The 24079-nt window shown below is 40.2% G+C and overlaps 3 protein-coding genes across 10 annotated transcripts; 2 read left to right on the top strand and 1 right to left on the bottom strand.

The window, feature by feature from the left end:
* Positions 1 to 16: 16 nt before the first annotated feature.
* On the top strand, positions 17 to 9180 carry pld7 (phospholipase D family, member 7). Of its 3 annotated transcripts, none has more exons than XM_042418321.1 (12): positions 17 to 153; positions 677 to 784; positions 3004 to 3984; positions 4163 to 4350; positions 4652 to 4832; positions 4933 to 5047; positions 5233 to 5360; positions 5735 to 5938; positions 6301 to 6440; positions 7007 to 7172; positions 7270 to 7369; positions 8106 to 9180. In XM_042418321.1, exons 1-12 carry the CDS (start codon positions 28 to 30, stop codon positions 8306 to 8308), a joined length of 2640 nt encoding a protein of 879 aa, XP_042274255.1. In that variant the 5' UTR covers positions 17 to 27; the 3' UTR covers positions 8309 to 9180. The 3 variants fall into 3 exon arrangements, with proteins under 3 accessions (XP_042274255.1, XP_042274256.1, XP_042274257.1); XM_042418322.1 differs by lacking the exon at positions 17 to 153 and adding an exon at positions 195 to 481; XM_042418323.1 differs by lacking the exons at positions 17 to 153; positions 677 to 784 and adding an exon at positions 2789 to 2924.
* Positions 9181 to 10078: 898 nt separating this feature from the next.
* On the bottom strand, positions 10079 to 11656 carry smim19 (small integral membrane protein 19). The gene is made up of 3 exons (XM_042419136.1): positions 11363 to 11656; positions 10819 to 10943; positions 10079 to 10618 (listed from the first exon to the last, which is right to left on the bottom strand). The coding sequence occupies exons 1-3, from the start codon at positions 11494 to 11496 to the stop codon at positions 10554 to 10556; spliced, it is 324 nt and encodes a 107-aa protein (XP_042275070.1). The 5' UTR covers positions 11497 to 11656; the 3' UTR covers positions 10079 to 10553.
* A 1793-nt stretch (positions 11657 to 13449) lies between these two features.
* LOC121902480 (vegetative cell wall protein gp1-like) lies at positions 13450 to 23870 on the top strand. Of its 6 annotated transcripts, none has more exons than XM_042419788.1 (11): positions 13450 to 14389; positions 15445 to 15479; positions 15519 to 15708; positions 15912 to 16412; positions 16682 to 16759; positions 17298 to 17362; positions 17472 to 17682; positions 17773 to 17880; positions 18034 to 18081; positions 18457 to 18918; positions 22888 to 23870. In XM_042419788.1, exons 3-11 carry the CDS (start codon positions 15538 to 15540, stop codon positions 23530 to 23532), a joined length of 2289 nt encoding a protein of 762 aa, XP_042275722.1. In that variant the 5' UTR covers positions 13450 to 14389; positions 15445 to 15479; positions 15519 to 15537; the 3' UTR covers positions 23533 to 23870. The 6 variants fall into 6 exon arrangements, with proteins under 6 accessions (XP_042275722.1, XP_042275723.1, XP_042275725.1 ...); XM_042419789.1 differs by having other exon boundaries at positions 15445 to 15708; positions 18457 to 18638; positions 18696 to 18918; XM_042419791.1 differs by having other exon boundaries at positions 15445 to 15708; positions 16341 to 16412.
* The last annotated feature ends 209 nt before the right edge of the window (positions 23871 to 24079 follow it).

Here is a 24079-nt window from a genome sequence, read left to right as displayed (position 1 = left end):
CGCATTGTTAATTTAAAGCGGACGAAGATGCCGATGGTCCTGCGCTCCAGGAAATCCTACCACCACGGTCAGGCGAGTGAGGAGGAGTTACGGGATACCGCACCGGCTACACCGCGCCGGTCGACCCGCCTGGTCGACAGACTTACGTACGAGGTGGGTCTTTTTTTATTACTCAGCTTTTCCGCCTCCTCTTCCTCCACCACCGCGGAAAACTTCACAGTTGGCCACGTAGCTTGCTCGCTAACGGTAGCAACGTTAGCCGACTAACCCGAGAAAAACGACTCAAGAAAAAGGTTATATAGGAACCAACGTGCTTTAAATTGCAGTATATTTACAGCTATAACCAATTTAACTTGTATATAATTCGCATAGCTGGTTAGCTTAACCACTAAGAGCTAAAATTGCATCAGTCGTGAGTGTGAATCCCTGCTTCCAGCCAAAACTTATTACCGAGCAAGTTAACTGAACTTGCTGCATCATGGTAAGTTTTGCTTAACACTGACTGTGCTTTTTATGTGAACAAGTGACAAATTGTATGCCTTTTTAATATTATTTTTGCTTTACTTCTGCCGTTCAACCAACACTGTCCTGACGCCCCACATTGCACTGTACAATTCAATGTTATATTACAATGCTTGTTGGGCGACGATGTAACCGTGTAACGTGATGTTGTCAGGACACTGATGAGTCAGACTCTGAGTCTGTCCAGAGCCGAGTGATGGAGATACACCAGAGTGCCCCGTTTGAGCTGGAGGAGGAAGCTGCTGAGGAGGCAGATGTAACGGTAAGCTAAAATTCACCTTCCAGAAAACACACACACGCCTCCTCGCTGTTAGATGTTATTTTGTAAAGGTAGTTAAAGTATAGCCACAGAAGATGCCTGGGTGTGGTAGAGCTCTTGTTTACAGAGCCCTGTGGTGAAAGAAATAATGCTTTGTGTCTGTGCAGCACCATGTAATCATGAGCAGGAAATATTGGCAAGCTACTGCGGAAGTGTCCTGATCTCCTTTATCCTGTCTGCAGAGAAGTAAAGTTGACTCCTATATTAAGATACAGAGAAATGAGTTTAGTTATTTACCTATAAATAATAGAGTTTAACTGATACTGGAGTACTGTGGCCAATGTGGATATCAGTATATGTGAGTCTATTGACTGATAAACCATTTTAACATAAACAAACATTTTTTTTGGCAAGATTCCTCAAATTTGGTCATTTTGATTGACCAAAAAATGATACGCAACCAATTTGACATGCTTGTCATGCACCCAGCCAAAACTTACTTTTGAGCAAGTTAACTGAACATGCTGCATCATGATAAGTTTTATTTCACACTTTCACAAGTGACTAATTGTATGCTTCTTTATATTATTTTTGCTTTACTTCACTGTACAACCAACACTGTGTCCTGACGCCCCACATCACATACAGTATATGTGTATTATTTATATATATATATATATTCTGCAGTACACAACTTTTGTCTCCCCCTTCTGGCAGTGAGAGTCATTACACAAACACTGTTGACGTCATCACCGCAGGCCCTTGGCACTTTTTATGTGAGCCAGTCCCCACCCTGGCAACGCAACATAGTTGGGGCGCACTGTGGACAGTCCGCCCCGGTTGACAGTTGCAAACCAATCATTGCTAGTTGACGTAAAACACATCACTACCGGTGCACCAGGGCGGGAATGTCGCCACAGACACAGGATTTAAAAACTTTGGTATACTGCGAAATACAGAGAGATTTACCTGGCGGTGATAGGCTTAATTAGCATTGTGTGAAGTTGTTTGGCAAGAGCTTGAATGTAACAGACATTCATTTATATGTAAAAGTCCCACATTCCAGCTTAAAGTCATATGTCAAGCAAGAAAACAGGCAAACTCAAATTTGAGTTGCTTTTCTCTGCTTAGTTTAACTTAACTATCATCTTTGGGCTCTGGACTGTTGGTCAGACAAAACAAGCAATTTTTAGACAACATCTTGGGCTATGAGAAACTTTAAAGGGCATTTTTCACTTTTTTTGATATTTTATAGACTAATCCATTAAAAAGTTAATTCAAAAAAATGTTAATAGATTAATCAATGATGAAAATAATAATCATTAAAGATGACAGTAACAGTAGAAACAGAGACTCAGAGACAAACTCAAAATACATGTATTTTAAAAACATACAATAAAAAAGATATCATGATTAAAAGTAACATAAAATAAGTGTCATATGGATAAAAATTCAAAAAATTAATGTAATGCAATTTACATTTTGCATATCTGCACACATACATTCAGCACTGATACATCTGTGATAATATCAGCATGTGAAAATATTAGTTACAAGTAAGTTTATATATACATGTAGCCACTTTCAAAAGCTTACAAGTGTGTCACAATTATAAAATGTGAAATCATTCACAAAAATTAGGGAAACAGTGATGCACTAAAAACCGACATAAACTACAGACATAATACAAACATGGGAGAGAAAAAAGCTAGGAAAGAAGCTTTAAACAACACAATTTGAAAGTGGAGTTTTGGCCAAACAACATGTTTGTAGGAAGATTCATGCAGCATTGAGAGAAATACAATCTGTGGAGAGACCACGCCCTGATCTCATACTCATCTTGAGTATTTGCTTAGGAAAAATTACAGATGGTTGCTATGGAATACATGGCAACCATCATTATGTAGTTATGGAAATTAGAATTGTGGACAGAGCTTGAAGCAGAGCAAGTTGAACTTTGACTGCCATCAAAATATTAAGTTAAATGATGCGGTAGCCATGGCAACACCAATGTCATGTCCATAAACAAATACTGACATCCACACCAGTCTGCAGTGGCCACTCTGAGGTGTACCAGTCAGGAGTGCTTATTTGAATAGGTGTGGCTATTTTAGCCATTGCAGTGCTACGGAAGCCTCTCGAGGTAATGGACAGTGTTATAGTATTCATCATACACATGTGAGATGCATGTTTGTTTTCTAATAAAGTTCTGTCTTCTGCAGGATCTGAAGCATTGTAGTGTGGTGCTGGACCGTCTCAGAGTTGACGACAAGGCTGCAAAAAAAGAGCTTGAGGAGAGAGAAGACATGAACCGCAAAGGTGGGAAACCTGTGTCTCGAATCCCTACTTTTCATAATCGGCGCAGCAATGCAAGCCAGAACAACGAGCTGCCCATCTCCAAAAAAGATACTCCATCCACCCATGTTGTTCAGCCTCCTGAGAAAGCTGGAAGCGTGGAAGCTACAAAGTCCAAACTACCCGATGTCAGAGAAAAAGCACTTCCCCAGCCAACGGTCCGCGTCCCCAAAATCGGCTTTGAAGCCCCCACTTTGTTCAGCAGCACAGAACAAGCCGCTGCGACAGCTCCTAGCTCCCAAATTACTACACCTAAGAGCTGGAGTTTGTCTGAGTCTGTACAGCAACCTCATATGACTGTAAGCCCCAGGCCTGCCCTCAGATCAGAGCATGGGTCGGAGCAACATCTACCAGAGCAAGACAAGAGCAAAAACTCTGAAAAAGAAGCCGACATGTTCGATGCCCCCATAAGACACCTTCCATGTGAGGACTTTCTCAGCCAGAAACCACAGGAAGATGCAGCAGAGAGATACAACGTTGAGGTTAAAAGCAAGATTGACTTCACTGCCTCTGGAGACACTGTAGAGTTGGAGTCTGCAGAGGTCGCTCACACAGCTGTGGTTGGCCGAGTGGAGGCTATCATGGACGAAGAACCACCCTGGGAGACAGAACCGACGAACACACTTGAATTTAAGGACAGTAGATCCTCATCAGACGTTGAATGTGAAGAGGATATAGCAGTTGAACCGTCCAAGGGCCATGATTCAGGGGAGGTGAAGGAACATTATGAGCCACATGTAAGCCAGTCTGAGCTCAAAGATGCTGCAGGGATACAAGCCAACATTCATGAATCAACTTCTGCAGCTAAAGAGGAGCCTGCTAAAGCTAGATCAACCAAGTCAACAAAGGTGAGTTTAGCTGTCTGTCATACTAGTTTCTATGATGGTCTCACCTGAGTCACTCATATATATATAGAGAGAGAGAGAGTAATTTGACCACACCTTGCAGTAATGGCTTTAGAGCACAGCACAATCCTAAGCTGTCTCCCACTTTCTGAAGTCCTTTTTTACACTTGTCATTATGCAGAGCTCAGGATGCTCCAGTTTTTCCCTCTTCTGCTTCCTGCCTACCGCCTTGCTGCTTCTCGGGGGGTTTGGTCAGCATGTTTGGCACTATGGGCTGCCTATGTCTGTGGTCCAGCTCACTGCTCAGCTGGAGCTGCACTGGCTGGAAGGCTTTGGCTTAACACCAGAGCCTTGTAGCGTTGATTGTCGGTAAGAAAATCTATCCAATCGAGTTTGTTCTCAGCAAAGATGAGAATTTGTGAAATTCACCTCATTGTATTTTTAATAAAATCATCATCAAAAATCATATGCAAATTATTTCTAATATTTCAATTATCAGGTAGGAAGGTGACATATGAGAGACTAAAAGTGTCATGCAAGCTCTACTAAATCATTATAAACCGATCAAACTTGAGAGTTTAACAAACGATTTTTCATTTGAAATGCTGTCTGTCTGGATTGAATGTGGTGTGTAAGTGGTTGTAGTTTGAGTCTCATTGTCCCTGTTCAGAGTGCATCTGGTGGAGAGCATCCCCGTGGGTCTCTACACATCTAACCCCTCATCCCGACGGAGCATCGCAGACAGCTGGCTCAGTCTTCTGGACAAGGCCAACAACTCAGTCCACATCGCTGCTTTCTACTTGACACTACGGGGCAACGATGTGGAGTTTGCAGATCCTACAGACTCTCAGGTAGTGGCACACCTCAGTCTCACCGTGTAGAGTGTTTAGTAATTCTAACTAAATCTTTTCACTTGTGATGTGTGTGATATCATTACTCCATGTTATGTAGGGAAGAAAGGTCTTTGAGCAGTTGAAGCAGCTTGAATCCAAAGGTGTGAATCTTGAGGTCGCCGTTAACGCCCCCCAGACCTCAACTCAAGACACGGCTGAACTGGCTGCAGCAGGTACAACATCATCTGACAATATGGAGCACATTGTGTTGTGCATTTTTGTAAAATATTTTTAAAGAGCGATATTTTTGATCAAACAACTGTACTTAAACACAGTATATTAGTATACAAACTATGATACAGAGAAGTAAATTTTGCTGGTGGTTGAAACAGTCTGGATGGATGTCTCCTGTTTTTAGGTGCAGAGGTCAGAGAGGTGGACCTGAAGGCTCTGACTGGAGGCATCGTCCACACCAAGCTGTGGGTGGTTGATCAAAAGCACCTCTACTTGGGTAGCGCTAACATGGACTGGCGTTCTTTGAGTCAGGTAAAATGGAAAGAAAGGAAAAATGTGCATTTTCAAATGTATCTGCGTGAGTGTGGACGTGGCATAAGGCTGCAGTCATGTAGATTTAAGGCTCAAAGAAACTGAGCAGTAACACACTTTTATTTGGAATGACTAAACTTTCAAACATGTTTCAAGACACATAAAACTAACTGGGCTGCAACGAGAAAGCATTTTTGAGATGAGCTTTAGACTGAAACAAACTTTCAAGGAGAGCTGCACAATTGATCCTTGAATTGATTCAACTTTATGAGCTGTGATATTGATGTTTAGACTATACAGTGCTGCCTATTATTGATGTGTATATTTAGAGCAAGTTATGCTGTAGACTACATCTTCTGCTTTGTTGATCCAAGGTGAAGGAGGTCGGCCTGTCAGTGGAGGACTGCAGCTGCTTGGCTCAGGACGCCTTTCGGATCTTTGGGGTGTACTGGAGCATCAGTGGCGCAAACAACGGTTCCCTGCCTCTGTACTGGCCTGCTCGCCTCTCTGCCCTGTCCAGCTCCCAGAATCCTCTGCATCTTAAGTTCAACGGAGTTCCCGCCAAAGTCTACCTGTCTGTAAGTTCTGCAGACTCTATGAGCTTCCGTCAAGCTTAAAAAATCTGATTCTCTGCTTTTTTTTATGAGTGTAATTCTTTCTGAACAATATGGGTTGTAAAGGCTGATGCTGATATTTTTAGACAGCAGGTGTTGTCAATAACAGCCTTTTTGTGTTTTTAATTAAACCATTTAGTGTTTAAACTGGAATCGCACCTCCGTTAGAGTGGAAGAGATTAAAGAAAACTATTTAGATAATCAATTACGAGTAAATCCTGATTAATTTAATTAAGTTAATTTAATTAACTAATTTGAAGGGAAATCATACTCTCCCTGGTTGCTCCCATGATCCTCATTGCCTGTGTATTATCTGTCTCCTGCAGAGTGCCCCTCCACAGATCTCAGCCCGCGGCCGCTCGGACGATCTTACCACCATCCTGTCAGTTATCGACGACGCCCAGAAATTCATTTACATCTCTGTCATGGACTATCTTCCTCTGTCTGAGTTCACCAAGCCCCTCAGGTGCCAAACCACACTCAACTCACACAGAAGCACCACTATTTAAATCAATCAAATTCCTCAGACGCAATATATTAAAGTTTTATGTGATGACTTATATTAGTCAAGTCATTTACCATATACAGGCTACTGTGTTAATGTAAGTACCAATGTAATATTGATTAATTAAATGGTATGTATTGAATTAACAGTCACAATACTGGATCCTGATTGGCTGATAAAGCAGTTTCTTTAATTAAGATAATGTATATCTGCTGACTGCAGGCTTTCTAATTCAAATGCTGGAAACTTGCCTGACTGGATGAAAGCCAATCAGGTTCAAGTCCAGTTGTGATGTCATTTACTGATATCCAAAGAAATGACTTTTGATAATGCCTTCATAAAGTGTAGATAACACTCTACACTGAAATACAAATGAAGGAAAATGTTCTGTTATCTTTTTCCATCAGTAGCAGATACATCTTTTTCTTTGCCTTTCTGTGTCACAGTCATTCAGCTACTGACTGTATCAATGTGTGTTCTGGAGAGAGTTTCTGTGTTAAAACTGTGTGTTGGTCTCCTGCTCTCAGGTTCTGGCCCGCCATCGACTCGGCCCTGCGTGGCGCTGCCTGTACCAGAGGGGTGCAGGTCAGACTGCTGGTCAGCTGCTGGGAGCACTCCCCCGCCCCCATGTTCACCTTCCTGCAGTCCCTGCTGGTGCTCAACAGACCTCCAATGAAATGTGACATTGAAGTGGTATGTTTTGAGATTTTATTCGTGATTGGCTGAGACATACGGTAGTGTCCCTAACTGAATAGTGATGGATCCTAAACTCTTTTTTGTTTCTGTTCAGAATATCTTTACTGTGCCTTCAACACCGGAGCAGATGAAGATCCCCTTTGCACGAGTCAATCATGCCAAGTACATGGTTACAGACAGAGTGCTCTATATCGGTATGCTATCACTGTTTTTACTGCAACCCTCCAAACATTAATATCCACTATCACAGGCTCAGAGCTTGAATACAACTAAGTATATCTACTTAAATACTATACCTAAGTGCAGTTTCGATGTACTTAGTTTGCGTTCCAGTTTATTACAAACATACAGTATAATCAACTTCTAAAATATGATTTGTTCAGGGATGAAAAAAATCTTCCTCTTATCAAGTCATTTTAGTCTGAGTTTGAGTCCTTAAAGTTTTATTCTCATAAAAAGTCAAAAGAATTGCCAGTGTTGTGCGAATATTTCAGTTTACTCTGTCACATTTTTTTGATTTAAATTACAAAATGGTTAAAATATTTTTAATAGACTGCAAAACAAAGTTTATATGACTTAATTACAGACATAAATGACTTTATAAGATGGTGGTTTGTGCATATTAACTGCTCAGCAGTTTATTACACAGTTAAAGTCAGCTGCACCTCGGTTAACTACAACAAATGCATCAGTGCAAATAATCCTTTAATAGACATAACACTGTAAAAGGTAGCATTTATAGACCTTAATACTTCTGTTCTTTTACCCAAATAAGACTTCATGCAAGACTTTTGTACAAATTGGAGTAAAAGAGTAATATAAAGGATCTGAACAGGCTGTAACAATGTTTTGCTTTTGACAAACAAACTTTAGCTGCAGATAATACCAAAATGTTATTCGTCATATCAGTTCCTGTTTCTGTGTCCACAGGGACGTCCAACTGGTCAGAGAACTACTTCACCCAGACTGCTGGAGTGGGCCTGGTGGTGAACCAGACGGGCTCTGTGGTTGGACAAGGCCAGCAGACTCTGCAGAGTCAAGCAGAGGAGCTCTTCCTCAGAGACTGGAGGTCCAGTTACGCCAAAGCACTCACCATCAACGACGTGGATATCTGCCCTCGTGGCCCACACTGAGGTTGTTTAATAAAGCATTTGCATTGTAGATGAGCATCTTGCTTGCTCTTGCCATTTTAACTTAATTTCACTTATGCAAAATCTGCTTGCTGTACTGTGTGAACGAACACATCTTATTTTATTGCGGTTTCCTGACTGCTGCTGCAAATCTTCTGTATATAATTGCGTTTTTATATTTAGTTTCAAAACATGTTATTTTTTATACTCTGTATTGTTCAACTTTCTTACATGAAGGTTGAAGCGCAAGGGAACTCGCTTTGTACAATTAATTTTATGCCTGGAGCATTTTGTATATTTTCCCTTAAAACGTTGGTGCTGAGCTTTACCTATCTCATGCAGGAAATTCAATATTTCCAAAGAGGTGTTTACACCATGGCCATGTTTACACTGCTGAAGCTATCAGCTCTTAATGTTCATGTGTAATGAAGCCATTTAATGTAATGTCAGTCCATCAGCACTAGATTCTTGTAAATACTCTGAATTTTCCGTTCATAATTGATGGCTGACTGATAAATCAAATTTGAGTGTGTACCACTTAATACAAAAAAAGAACTCATTGTGTCCTCGCTCAGTTGATAGTGTGAGCGTGCTTTGTTTTGTTGATTGAAGTGGTTATTCTTTTCCCAGTGTGGCATCTCTTACTGTTTCACTGTTCTGATAATTACTGAATGTGCCTGTGGTGTCGCCTCAATCATTCCATTACCAGGGTTATCTATTGTATGCTTGATATTTCTGTTTAAACTGTTGGACTGTTGAACGAAGGGACCTCCTGGCTCTGGATGAAACAGGGAATATTTCGGTTTATCTCTGATAAACAGAACGGTTTACTGTATGTTTCACCATGAATAAAATCTGCTCCCCAGTTTGTGATATTTGTGCTTCATGAGTACTATGAAAGGAGTGAGGAGGAGTAATGGTTATAAGAGTCGTTTAAAGGGATGGTTCACACAAAGTTTTCACACTAAACACTAAGCTTTTTCTTACTTTCTTGCTTGGGGGTGAATGGGATTTAGTTTGCAGTACTCAAAACTTTTTAACATGACTAAGAGTCTACAGTGCAGCGATGCTTTAAGCTAAACACTCAAATCATCATGCTAATATATTCACAATGATAATGTGAACATGCTCATGTTAAGTAAGTAAAATGTTTACCATGTTCACCATCTTAGTTTATTGTTAATATGTTTACACTTGCTAATTAGCACTAAATACAAAGTTCTTTTTTTGTTTGTTTGTAAAGTCGGGATCACCAAAGCGATTATTACAATTTATCCTAAGTGAGGCATTCATATCGGTACCAAATTTAATGAAAATTCACCCAATAGTTGAGAATGAATGTCAGCCTCATGGTAGTGCCACTGGAAATGTCAGGGGATCACCAAAGTCATTAGGGTTCATCCTCTGGGAACCATGAATGTCTGAACAAAATTTCCCTAGAATCCATCCAAAAGTTGTTGAGATATTTCAGTCTGGACCAGAGTGGCGGACAGACTGACAGACACGGCCATCTCTAGAGTCACACCGCTAGCGTGGCTTCGACAGCTACATCACTTTTTCACCAGAACTAAACCTATCTGCACAGCTGGGTACCACTAGAAGTAAGTGAGAAAATGTTTTTTTGTAATTTGGGTTAACTGACCCTTTAAAGTTTCTGAACTTTATTTCTAAGGAACATGGGATGAAACTGATTTGACACACAGCCAAATAAAACCCAGATGAAGCGTCATTATGGTGAACTCAGGTCATCAAATCATCCACTGACTCAGTTGCTCTAGTTTGTGTGCCTTTATTTTCACATTTAAGACATTTAATTTTACTACTTAAAACATATCTAACAGACAAGTAAAAAACATCTGGTTTGATTTGAAAGGTACTCTTTGTGGTGGACTTTTTCCCCCCACATGTCACTGAAAAAACCTCAGTGATCTGCTGCAGTTACAGGTTTATAATACCTCTCACAAAGTTCATGTCGCTGCTGTGCGTCACACAGCGAACCTGTAAGATGCCAGACTCCCCCGAGCCTTCCTGGCTTCTCCATCGGTCCAGCTGTATCTGGTCCATGAGTACAGACGAAGAAGAGACAAACAGAAGTTTAACAGCAACAACCAGTACAGGAGTAGCCTCTTTCTCTGGGCTCTAGTCAGTCTCGACAGCCATCCCATGTGGCTTCCTATCTGTGTGCAGAGGGGGCTTGAAGATGAGGGAGTGTTGACTCAGACAGAAAGGGATGAACGCCCTTGTGCTCTCATTCCATGGAGAGCTGCACACTGTCCGTCTGGCCCTGTTGCTGCTGCTGTTCAAACTTCCTGGCTAGAAGACAAGATGGTAGACATTTACCTCGAGATCATCCAGAATAGCAATATAGATACAGTTGCTACAGATACATTAGTCTGAACTGTGAGGAAAGATGGATTTAGGAAATATAAACAACTTTTGGTGAATAAAATATCACATACATATTTAAAACTGTCAGTATTATGAAGTATGTATGAAGTATCAGTGATACTCACCCAGAGAGTACATCTCCAGCTGCTGTCGCAGGCGGACCTTCTGCAGGCTGTCGTAGAAGTTGGGCTCCGGGTTGCTTCCAGCGGTTGGAGGCAAAGTGAAGATACGCATGATCTTCCTCTTGTTTCTAAATTATACGTGGATATTAAGAGATTCGACGTGAGACAAAGATACCGTATAGGCCCCAGTGGGTTTTAACCATATCCTACAGAGAGAACATCACCATTTATTTCTGACAGTAGTTGAGAGACTATTATTAAAATTGACTTATAATACGGTATGGGGAATTATATGAATGCCGAATTACTTAGAAAACCCTGACGAATCTGTTAATAAATAAAGTAATGCCTCATGAGATACGCCCATTTCCCTGTGACCAAGTAAACATTCAAATGGGCGATTTAATAATGGAGTATGAAGTGAATTTGTATATGTTGAGAGAAGGCGAGAAGGGTCTGCGACTGCACCACACCTGTATGGTATCTCTGTATTGTATAAACCAAGCGGTGCAGTGAATGGTTGACTATAAATGCAGACTGTGCTTACTTTCTGGCGTACATCAGCAGGCCGAAGCTGACCAGGATAACCAGCAGGTAGACATTGGTGGCCTCATTCCAGGCTTCGTGCACCGAGTAGTCTATAGACTCGGGCTCGTTGCCCAAAACCCCGTGTGCACCCATTGAAATACGATAACGGCGACCAAACTCAGCGGATAAATATGTGAACACAAAGAGATATTCTGTGAAATCGCTCAGCTGCGTGATGTAAACACCACTGCGTCACTTCCATCTATCGATGTACGGTCACTTCCTGATCTTCTTCCGCTCCTTCTTCTTCTTTTTCTTCGTCTTTTCTGTTTCCGTGTTGGCAGCCTGCACACTGGCGCCTCCCACAGTCTGAGCTTAACGTCCCAAAATAATCGTGTCTATAGTGGTTCTCAAATTATTTCACATCAAGGACTTCTAAACTGACAGAAATTAGACCACGGACCCCCATTTGATAAGATTTTGTCCAGGATCCCCCATCTGCTTTTAGAATTTTTATCACAGAAACATGACCAAATAATCACACACTCTGTTATTTGTGTACTTATAAATGGAATTATAGTGAAAATAAATTATTCTCCGTTTTGCCAGGGACCCCCTGAACCTCCCTCAAGGACCCCTGGAGGTCCCCAGACCCCACTTAAAATAGGGGAAAGAGGAGATAACCAGATGTTAAACACATATATTTTAACAATGCGTTTATCTCTCTTGCATATTTTTACACGTCAACAATAAATGGAATACTGTTAAAACCAGAGTCACACTACCATCAGGTTGTTTTCCTCTCAGTTTCAGTCTATTATCAGTTACAACACAGTATAAAATAGTGTATTACGTTTGGATACCATAAAGTAATCATAGTATAACATTTTCCCAAAGCCTCTTTTGTTATCTCAACTGTGAAATACACTTTACCATAATTAATTTATAGGCTCCACAGAATATCATTGTTCACACTGTTTTTCCCAAACTTCAGTTTTGTTTCCCAGTAATGTCTCCCTGAGATACCCATTATTTACAACAAAATACTTGAATACAGACTTACCTACCTACTTAACACACTGTAAATAAGACAGTGAACATTTTGGTTTGTGTAAACAGACTATTCACAGTAATTACTGCAGAGTCTAACTTAAGGCTGCAACCAACAATTACTCTGGAAATAATTGTCTTGATTCATCTATTAATCATTTTGGCTATAAAATGTCAGAAAATATTGAAAAATGTCCATCACAACTTTCCAAGACCCAAGTTGATGTTTACAAATTGCTTCTTTTGTCTGATCAATGCTTCAAAACTCAGATATATTTACTATAAAGTACTGAGAAACACAGACTATTCACCTTTGAGATGATTTTTGTTGTGACATTTTGTGATTGATTAATCAACAAATGGCTTCACTTCTAGTCAAATTATCAAGGAAAGTATAGCAGTCCGTATTCCGCTCCAATAGTCCTAAAGAAGCGTCTGTACATAGACTACAGACAATTCAATGTAGGACAAGAACAAACTTTTTTCTTTATTTCTTTATTGACAATTACTAGTTTTTCTTCCATAAAATGATCATATAAAAAATATTCATCTCACAGTTTGCAGATGAAAAGTTAAAACAAAAATGTTAAATCAATATTTCGAGTGATAAAGTTACTCCAAAGGAGTCTCACAGAACAAACTTATGTGGTTTCCAGTGGTTTCAACTTTACACCTAACCGTGGCTTCATGGTCAGAAATGGCTAAAAGTAAAACAAAAACAGACTCTGACAGGACTGTTAATGAGAAACTGTCGTTCCTTTTTTGTCTTTAGTTGGATCACTAATAGACTTTGAGGGGAAATGATGTTACACATGACTTTTCTCACAGAAGATGCTGGATTCATTCTTGAACGAGAGGGAGTCTGTAGTGTTTGTAGGTTTAGGACTGGGGTCAGCAATTAGGTTCAACCAAGGGCCAGTTTGTTCAGGATTTTTCATTGCAGGGCCGTTAACTGGTGCAGTGGAAATGCTGGCTTGTATGTTTTGTTTATTTCTATTAATTTCATTTAAGAATAATGAGAAGAACTCCTGCATACTGTGTTGTTTACTGCTTGAATATTTATTAGATCACAACTTTCAGTCCATCTGACCTTCATTAGGTTATACAGGCAGCATCACAATACAATATATAGTATCAATCATCCAATCAGACTACAGAGATTATTAGTTTGACTGATGAGCACCTTGAACTAACACAGAGCATGTGTCACCAGTCAGAAAAAAGCATTAAAAAGATTAGAAAGATACAAAATGACTCAATATAAAAATGTCAATAAATCTTAAGCAGCATACATAAACCCCAAAACTCTCCAAAGGTCAAAAATAGAAAACAACAAGTGCAAAATACTGATATATCATAAATCTTACAGTTATCAGACATATTAAACCCATTCTCTCAAAAAGTCAAAAAGGAAAGGTAAATTAAGGACAAAAGTCTCAATTTGTCAGAAAACTTTTGCAATATTATCATACATTAAACATTATATCTACCTCTAAATGACACTAAATTGTCACAGGTCAATGATGTACAATGGCATAAACATATAGCATAAATAAATAGCATTAATAAATGAATAAATGCCAATTCACTAGTAATCTACAAAGTAACATCCATATAATTTAAATAGTAAAATAAATATTATAGAGGCTATCAATGAGGAGTCAATGCATATATGTTTTGCAAAAAACACTGTAAGGAATACGTTTGTTTTGTTTTGTTTTTTTCAAAAACAATTTTCCGGGCCGCTGTTTGCCCTCCATTGGAGTTGATTGCGTCACGAATGTACATAAATTCGAACGGATGCGTTCCATTCATGACGCATGAAAGTCTTGAGTGGTTATGACGTGTTGCAGAAAGCTGGGAGTTAGACAGTTGATTCATTTCACCTGTGAGAAAGCAGCTGATTGAAATCAGTGCAGAAATACATTCAGAGAGAGTTACTGACGGCGAGATTAACCTCTACAGCCCCGAACTGAACACTGAGACAACGACCAAGGTACACCTGAGCTCTATAGCTAGCTAAACAATACCAATTACATTATTATTAACAGTAGTTTTTAGAGTAACCTTTAATTTATTAAAGTAATTTTGTATAAAACAGAAAAATAACTCAACTTCATGTTAAGTTTAGCTAGAATAGCAACACATGTTCTCACAACACAAGTTTTTGGTTGTTTTACGTTATTTCAACGTTAAGGGAGTTCAGCTAGAGTCACTTACAGCATGTGTGACATTAAGACAATAACAGACAACAATCATGTATCTTAATGAAGTAAAGATAACAGGACAAAGGGTAGAAGTAATAACAAATAAATAGAAAAATAACAGAAAAAGTACGCAATAGAGTCAGATTTCTTTCAAAAAAATTCTTGGAGCTTACTAACTGTATGTGCACATTTTGTATTGTTTTTAAGTTGTATATACTCAAAATACTTTCTAAATATAAATCTAAAAAATAATCATGAAAAGTTGAAACGATGGGCAAGACCTGGAAAACTTGGATTTATGGATGTGAAATTTTCCCAGTAAAATTAATAAATGGATAGTATGTGGAACTTTCTGGTTTTTGTTTTCATAGTATAGTATTAAATCATTGGCTTCCAGCTTAACTGAATGGTTGGTTTGTATGTAAAAATAATCCTAATTTTTTCCAGAATCCTGATGTGTACTGACATTCATGAAATAAATGTTGTGTCTTCTTCATTTTTGTAAAAATCACATTTGTTATCGATATCCACAAATCTTGAGACAAATTGGTTGGTGGGATATATATTACACACAATTTTGTAATGTAGGAAGTTGAGCTTGTTGGGTTAATACATGAGCACTCATGACCACTAATCTGCAGAGCCCTGATGTCCTAAAGGATAATTAGTTTTTTCACATGTACAAAAGATTAAAACAATATATCGTCATTTTTTACATTATGGAGCTCCGTCCTACACTATTTATCTATAATTTAGTGTTAGTGAGTCATATTTGTGAGCAGAGTTGTAAACAGCTTCCTTTGAAAGTGTCTCAAAACCAGTTTCCCGTCAATCTGTGTCACAGGAACTCAGTGATAGACCCATCAGACCTTGACCCAGTTACAGTAGATCCAGGTCCAGCAGATCGTTCCTCATCAGTCCGGTCACATAAAGCGCCATGGAGATAATGCCTGATGCACTGGATACAATATTGTCTATTCAAAACTGGGAATATCAGGACTCCAGTCTTGAGACACTAATGCTGGAGTTGTTTCCTGACATTTTCATTCCCAGCAACAGTGATGAGAATCAAACTGTGCCGACCCCTCAACCTGTGGTAAAGCAGCAGGTAAGACAGCAGAGATTTGACCACAGGAGTATCTTGATTTGACCAGATTTGCCAAAAACAGACATGTTTATGTAATCTATCAATAGTTTTAGTGTGTATATTACTATACTGTATATCACCAGCACTGTATAAGATGACATACATGATTATTTCCCTCACCTACATGTATGGATCAGTGTGTGTTCACTTTTAATGATTACCAGACGGAGACACAGCAGCCTCCTCTACCTCGAACACCTCCTCCACTTCCATTATCTCCTCCACCTTCAACACCTTCTCCACCTCCACTTCCATTATCTCCTCCGCCTCCAACACCTTCTCCACCTCCGCCTCCATTATCTCCTCTGCCTCCAACACCTTCTCCACTTCCACTTCCATTATCTCCTCTGCCTCCAACACCTTCTCCACCTCCTCCACTTCCAATACCTTCTCCACCTCCAACACCTCTTCTACCTGCCGAGCATGACATCCCTAGCCAAACTGAGCCAGAGGCAGGTCTTAGTATGTCCGCCCCAGGGGGTGCATATTCTCAAACCTGTGAGCTGCCTGGAGAACCTGTGATGCCGTATCAACTGATGCCAGCTAATGGACTCACTGGTGCTGCTGCTTACAACATAAATCCTGCTCCACAGGTTCCTCTTTGTCAGGACTTTGTTCAGCCAACACAGCTGCACACCAATGCAGGTGCTTATGTCCAGGGCCAGGTAAGTGTGTCCTAACTTGAGCTCGATGAGACTTGATCAGAGTTGATACCATTTATTAAAACTCAGAGGTCACTGCATGTATACTTTACAATATTACAAATCAAATTTGCACTGAAATTAAGACTTGGAAGCTGCTTCTTCCAGTCAAACAACTGTGCCAGAGTAAAAATTAGAATAAAAATTGTGTGGTTACATAAGCGTTGGCTTTTGAAATGATAAATGGAGTGTGTGTAATATGGCTGACTAACCCTCCCTCTCTCTCTCCACAGTACCTGGCGAATCAGCAGCCTGTGTATAATGTCCCAAGGATAGCAGCCAGCACTCTGCCTGCTGCTCCTCCACAAATGGTAAGACCCTGATTCACTTTCTGGTTGTGGATGTAGTTCAGTTAGATAGTATCTGTAGGGCTCATTGCAGTGGTAGAATGAGATCATTGATAGAGCAGTCAAAACTTACCTGCCTGGGTCGTATCTAGATGGTAAACCTAAATTTGCAAAACTGTCGTGAGATTCTTACTTGTTTTTGCTTCATTGTGCACGTTGTTTGTCATTGTAAAAAATAATGATGTTTTATGATTTGACAATGCTGTGGTTAATATCTGGTTAGGTTTAGACACAAAAAAACATTTGGTATGGGTTAGGGAAAGATCATGGTTTGGGTTAAAACGATCACTGTCGCAAGAGCTTTTGCAAATCTAGGATTACCATCTAGACACGCCTGTATGTGCATCATAGGGTCTCCCTAGATGTCACAGGGTTAGGGTTAGGGTTAGGTTATTGAGGCACTTATTATGACAAAAAAGAGAGGGGATTATCTGCCACCTGCTGGGTAAATGACATCTTTGCAGCTTCTGTAATCAATTTGTGTTTTTGTTTGTGTCTGCAGTATAACGTGCCAGCAAACCAGTTCCCTGGAGTGTTTCCGCAGAACCTACGTCCTGTTGGATATGTGTAAGTAACACAAATGTGACTTTGTACACAACTTTAAGCTGTTCAGCAATGTTCACACACACTTTCTGTTATCTAATGTGTGTTTTGCTTTCTCTCTTTATCTGTGTAGGAATGGAGAGATTGTGTATGAGCTTCCTAACTACTTAAGTCCTCATATCATAAACGTGCCTGTTGTCACCAAGCACGAGAAAGAGGATAAGTCCTACGTCAAGAAGCCGCCCAACGCCTTTATGCTCTATAGGCGGGAGCAAAGGTTTAATGTTGTGACACAATATAACATAACTGACAGTGCGATGATCAACAAAATCCTGGGAGAGAAGGTAAGTATGTTTACTCCTCTCTTTACATCTTCATGGTAATTTTATTTAGGTGTGTGTGCTAACTGATTGTGTGTCATCGTCTGTCCACAGTGGAAGTCTCTGTCGAAGGAGGAGCAGAGCAAATATTACAATGAGGCAGAAATAGAGAAACAGCAACACCTCCTGCAGCACCCTGAGTGGTCAGCCAAGGACAACTATGTAAGTACACCCTGCTCACACACAACATCATACACACATGTTTACATCACAATATCAGAGCTCCAGGAAATCAGTCACTGCCAAGAATCTAGTTTGTTTTTATAAACTGATGTAAGAAGAGTAGAAAAGTCTAATGTGTTTGTTTTTGTGCAGGGCAAAAAGAAGAAGAGGAATACGGCTTTCAATGAGGTGCAAGTGGAAGTGAGTGCAGAGGAACCAGCAGCAGACTCATGTGCTGTCCACATGTCAGAACATAGCAACTGCTGTCGTGCCACAGTCTTACATGACACAGTCTTATATGACACAGTCTATTCCACAGACTGGAATGACACAGTCTTACATGGCACAGTTTTACATGACACAGTCTATTCCACAGACTGGCAGGACACAGTCTTACATGACACAGCCTATTCCACAGACTGGCACAGCACGGTCTTACATGAACCAGTCTACATCATCATACACACATGTTTACATCACAATATCAGAGCTCCTGGCACTCAGTCACGGCCAAGAATCTTGTTTTTTTATAAACTGATGTAAGATAGAAAGTCTAATGTGTTTGTTTTTGTGCAGGGCAAAAAGAGGAAGAGGAATACGGCTTTCAATGAGGTGCAAGTGGCAGTGAGTGCAGAAGAACCAGCAGCAGACTCACAGCAAGCCAGGGAGCCCTATGTGCTGTCCACATGTCAGAACATAGCAACTGCTGTCGCGCCACGGTGTTACATGACACAGCCTTACATGACACAGTCTAACGGGATGCAGTCTATTCCACAGACTGGCATGACACAGTCTTACATGACACAGTCTAACAGGATGCAGTCTATTCCACAGACTGGCATGACACAGTCTTACATGACACAGTCTAACAGGATGCAGTCTATTCCACAGACTGGAATGACACAGTCTTACATGGCACAGTTGATTCCACAGACTGGCATAACACAGTCTAACATGACACAGTCTAACAGGATGCAGTCTATTCCACAGTCTTACATGACACAGTGTATTCCACAGACTGGCATGGCACAGTCTTACATGACACAGTGTATTCCACAGACTGGCACGACACAGTCTTACATGAACCAGTCTATTCCACAGACTGGCACGACACAGTCCTACATGAACCAGTCTATTCCACAGATTGACATGACACAGCTTCAATGGTGCTCCAGCCCCACCCGGCCTACAACGGTTGACTTGGTGCAGTATTTCTGAATGCAGTACACACCCTAAATATTGATGTCACAACCTTCACTACGTAATGAATTCACCCTTACTTGTAGCTTTTTAACAGTGTAAACACTTGTTCTCTTTAAAAAACACTTTATAGATGATATATTTTTTATATTACCATAAACAGGATAAAAAAGAGAAAAAGAAAAATCATAAATCATTGACTCAATAATAGACTTTTAAAGGTTTGTGTTTCACCCAAATTACAACCTCTGCATCTCTACTGCTTCAAGTGTTCTCTCCTCCATCCTCTCCAGGTCTCCATGGCACAGGGGAGGTTTTGTGGTTGATGTCCTGCCAGCTCTTGCTCCACTTCCTCTCATTGATCCACAGTCTTCACTTTAAACCCTTTTACACTCTACCGGAAACTTGTTAATTAAGTAAAATGTATAATGTTAAGTACATTATACATTATACAAGTAAAATGTATAATGTAAGTACATTATACATTTTACTTAATTTCCTTAATATTGTAATTCATCTACTGCTATTTCTGTCCACTCTGTACATATGACATCCATTGCACATCTGTCCATCCTGGAAGAGGGATCCCTCCTCTGTTGCTCTTCCTGAGGTTTCTTCCTTTTTGTCCCATTAAAGGGATTCTGAGGGAGTTTTTCCTCATCCGAGTTGAGGGTCTAAGGATAGAGGGTGTCCTATGTTCAGATTTTAAACCTCTCTAAGGAAATGTTTGCACATTTGCACAAGTGACAGTATGTCAAATCAAGTCAATTTTATTCATAAAGCTCAAAATCCCAAAGTATAGCCGGCTGAGTGATTGGGTTCCATAAACAACATCAGTTAGAAATTTTAATATCAGAAAAAAAAACATGAATAAACATCCAGAAGCAACTCTGCTGTCCCAAATATGATGTTCCTTCTTCTCTACTTCTGTTCATTTCCAGTTCATTATATGAACAAACCAGAAAGAAATACACCCAGACACTTTTATGTTTAGGTATTTTAATTTATTTAAATACGACCAAAGGTATTCAGCTCCTTTTTCTGATCAGTATGTTGAAAATCTGATCAAATTATCTTCAGCCCTTCCTGAGATATTGATGGTTTTGCGTCTGTACAGCCGAATATCAAACTGAGAATTCAGCACAGAGCAGAAACGGGTGATGACATCACTTCATGGGCACTTCTCAAAGCACGACAATACCAGTACTCACGTTTATGATACATCAGAGTCAAATACTATTGATTTAGACCTTTCCTATTGCCTTTCTGCATTTGGCTTTGAATAGAGTGAATCAGAAGGTCCTCTGGATGTCAGATCCACCAGTTTGAGTTGTATTTGTCCTCTGACAACGAGGTTTCTTCAAAAACCATGACAACAAACAAGTTAGTCTGTTAGCTCACAAGTTAACAGGCTGCGAATACAGAATGGCATTAGTAAGTAACGCTTTTTCAATAGATTTAATTATATTTAGATTTCAGTGTTTTGGTATAATTTTGACAATAGTTTTTACATAGGGCAAGAAATGTATGGATTCATTTAGGCTTTGGTAACATGGTAACACTAACTCCATGAGTGCTATTTAAATTGTATTTATTTTTTTGTGTATGTTAACATAATTTCTCAATACCTAGAGAGAATTGTGCCCGTCCCTTAAACGCCTATCATGCAGACTATCGGTAGACGCTACATTTTACCACTGTTCCCTCAACGCCTCACATGCAGCCTATCGGTAGATGGTACAATATACTGATACTCCCTAAATGCCTCAAATGCAGAATATCCGGAGACTACAATTTTGAGTTTGAAGTTGATCGGATGAACTGTAGTGCCCATTCAAAAGTTCCAAAGACATCCCTCACTATGTCTTTAACCCTTAGGAGTCTTGGGCTATTTTGGCCGTTTTTGCATATGTTTGAATTTGCCTTTATATATCACTTTAAAAAATGTTAAACAAGCCAATGTTTGGTATCTTTTTTTTCAGCACAACATCACCTATCTGACCAGACAATTATTTTTTCACTTTGACATACTATATCATCATATTGGACCAAAAAACACACAAAATACATAAAATCTGATCAGGAAAATTGTAGTATTTTCACTATAAGAAACACAAACATGTTCAACAAAGCATTTTAAAGGTTGCAAATGTAAACACAGGTTGCAAATGTGAACATATAATGGTAACACTGAGATAAAATCAATCTATATACATCTATTTACAACAAAAAGCAGATGTAACAATAGGCGTTTTTTACTTTTTAGTTATGCCACTCTTCAAAAAAGTTGATGTAAACTATTAGACACAGAACTATATTACAGGCCTTGCATTCCCAGAGTTTAGTGAGGTTCCCAAATAGTGCAAATATAATATGTAAAGGTAACACTGAGATAAAATCAAACTATAGAGAGCTATTTACAACAAAAAGCAGGTGTAGCCATAGGCGTTTTTTTCTTTTTCAGCTGTGCCACTCTTCAAAACAGTTGTGGGTGTCCTGCCTTGACACCTTCTCTGGTTACTATTGCTATTATTATTATTATTATTATTATTATTATTATTATTATTATTATATCATATATCTATTATTATTATCACTGTTATTGTTATTATTGTTGTTATTATGCTTCTCTGTGTCTCTCTCCTAACTCCCCCCTCTCTCAAACGGTTGGGTTGAAAAAGCTCAACCCAACTGGTCGTTGCTCTCTGATTCCGACAATGAGCTGTCATCAGCGTCTTCCTCTTGAAAAAACAACTTTAAGGCTTGGCTTACGTTAAGCGTTCACTTCATTTTTCCGACTCAAAAACTTTAAATCTTCCGAAAATTATCTCAATATCTCCTCACGTGTCTCTGTTGTTCTCTCTCTCTCCCGCTTCTCTCTCTCTCTCCCGCTTCTCTCTCCCGCTTCTTTCTCTCTCTCCCGCTTCTCTCGCCCGCTTCCCTCTCTCGCCCGCATTTCTCCTCCGTAGGTGCTCTTCACAGTTGGCAATCCTCTATTCCTGAAATGTCGAATCTGTGGAGCACGATCAGCAGATTCGAGCATTTTTTTTCCGTTTCGTCACATGACAAAAAATGACGAAGATATAAAATAAATGCGACGTCTGCCCCGTCCCATCTCGCACGCTTTTACACTTGAGTAAACATGATTTTTATATCAACGTATCTCCGTTTTTACTTGGTTTATCAACACCAAACAAAAACTGGCATAGAGTTTCAAGCCAGCGCTTTTGACAGAAGTTGACAGCAACACTTAATTTGACTTTGTTTTTATGCTACGATGTCCTGAAACAGACACGTCATTTGATCACGCCGGCATGATCGGCGACTCCTAAGGGTTACGGGAATAGAGCTTGACTCTCTAAACTTTTTAAATTTATTCTCTATGGTAGTTCTTGATGTGGGTTGTAATGGCAGGGTGGCGCTGTCTGTATTTCCGCTTGTTGAATCCACGTGCAGAAGAAGCAGAAGCAACGTTGTTTATGAGGTATTTTTAATATATATCCGAACGTGCCTGAGACATCCAGCACTAAGTCTTGAATGTTCATGCCAAGTCTCGTTCACAGTAACCTTACACAGTTCAATAGTAGAGCTTTTCAAGTCATTAACACTATGGATGTAATCCCACCTCCGACCACAGTGTGGGTTACAATGGCACGGCACAGTCTTACATGAACCAGTCTATTCCACAGACTGGCATGACACAGTCTTACATGACACAGTTGATTCCACAGACCGGCATAACAGTCTTACATGACACAGTCTAACAGGATGCACTCTATTCCACAGACTGGCACGGCACAGTCTTACATGACACAGTGTATTCCACAGACTGGCACGACACAGTCTTACATGAACCAGTCTATTCCACAGATTGGCACGACACAGTCTTACATGAACCAGTCTATTCCACAGACTGGCACGGCACAGTCTTACATGACACAGTGTATTCCACAGACTGGCACGGCACAGTCTTACATGGCACAGTTGATTCCACAGACCGGCATAACACAGTCTTACATGACACAGTCTAACAGGATGCAGTCTATTCCACAGACTGGCACGGCACAGTCTTACATGACACAGTGTATTCCACAGATTGGCACGACACAGTCTTACATGAACCAGTGTATTCCACAGACTGGCACGACACAGTCTTACATGAACCAGTCTATTCCAAAGACTGGCACGGTACAGTCTTACATGACACAGTGTATTCCACAGACTGGCACGGCACAGTCTTACATGACGCAGTGTATTCCACAGACTGGCACGGCACAGTCTTACATGACACAGTGTATTCCAGACTGGCACGGCACAGTCTTACATGACACAGTGTATTCCACAGATTGGCACGACACAGTCTTACATGAACCAGTCTATTCCACAGACTGGCATGACACAGTCTTACATGACACAGTTGATTCCACAGACCGGCATAACAGTCTTACATGACACAGTCTAACAGGATGCAGTCTATTCCACAGACTGGCAAGGCACAGTCTTACATGACACAGTGTATTCCACAGACTGGCACGACACAGTCTTACATGAACCAGTCTATTCCACAGATTGGCACGACACAGTCTTACATGAACCAGTCTATTCCACAGACTGGCACGGCACAGTCTTACATGACACAGTGTATTCCACAGACTGGCACGGCACAGTCTTACATGGCACAGTTGATTCCACAGACCGGCATAACACAGTCTTACATGACACAGTCTAACAGGATGCAGTCTATTCCACAGACTGGCACGGCACAGTCTTACATGACACAGTGTATTCCACAGATTGGCTAGACACAGTCTTACATGAACCAGTGTATTCCACAGACTGGCACGACACAGTCTTACATGAACCAGTCTATTCCACAGACTGGCACGGTACAGTCTTACATGACACAGTGTATTCCACAGACTGGCACGGCACAGTCTTACATGACGCAGTGTATTCCACAGACTGGCACGGCACAGTCTTACATGACACAGTGTATTCC

The sequence above is a fragment of the Thunnus maccoyii genome, chromosome 8 (genome assembly GCF_910596095.1).
Source record: "Thunnus maccoyii chromosome 8, fThuMac1.1, whole genome shotgun sequence".
NCBI classification, from domain to species: Eukaryota; Metazoa; Chordata; class Actinopteri; order Scombriformes; family Scombridae; genus Thunnus; species Thunnus maccoyii.
The sequence above is the reverse complement of the archived record's forward strand: the minus strand, read 5'-3'. Positions and strand labels throughout refer to the sequence as shown.

What these genes read in the sequence shown, in the direction of transcription:
- pld7 (XM_042418321.1), top strand. Translation starts at nt 28, where the DNA reads ATGCCGATGGTCCTGCGCTCCAGGAAATCCTACCACCACGGTCAGGCG. An exon ending in CCTTGTAGCGTTGATTGTCG is followed by an intron (nt 4,351 to 4,651) that starts GTAAGAAAATCT and finishes GTCCCTGTTCAG; the next exon opens with AGTGCATCTGGTGGAGAGCA. An exon ending in GGCTGAACTGGCTGCAGCAG is followed by an intron (nt 5,048 to 5,232) that starts GTACAACATCAT and finishes TCCTGTTTTTAG; the next exon opens with GTGCAGAGGTCAGAGAGGTG.
- smim19 (XM_042419136.1), bottom strand. Translation starts at nt 11,496, where the DNA reads ATGGGTGCACACGGGGTTTTGGGCAACGAGCCCGAGTCTATAGACTAC. An exon ending in CTGCTGATGTACGCCAGAAA is followed by an intron (nt 10,944 to 11,362) that starts GTAAGCACAGTC and finishes CGTATAATTTAG; the next exon opens with AAACAAGAGGAAGATCATGC. An exon ending in GCTGGAGATGTACTCTCTGG is followed by an intron (nt 10,619 to 10,818) that starts GTGAGTATCACT and finishes CTTGTCTTCTAG; the next exon opens with CCAGGAAGTTTGAACAGCAG.
- LOC121902480 (XM_042419788.1), top strand. Translation starts at nt 15,538, where the DNA reads ATGGAGATAATGCCTGATGCACTGGATACAATATTGTCTATTCAAAAC. An exon ending in GTGCTTATGTCCAGGGCCAG is followed by an intron (nt 16,413 to 16,681) that starts GTAAGTGTGTCC and finishes CTCTCTCCACAG; the next exon opens with TACCTGGCGAATCAGCAGCC. An exon ending in CTGGCATGGCACAGTCTTAC is followed by an intron (nt 18,919 to 22,887) that starts ATGACACAGTGT and finishes GCACAGTCTTAC; the next exon opens with ATGACACAGTGTATTCCACA.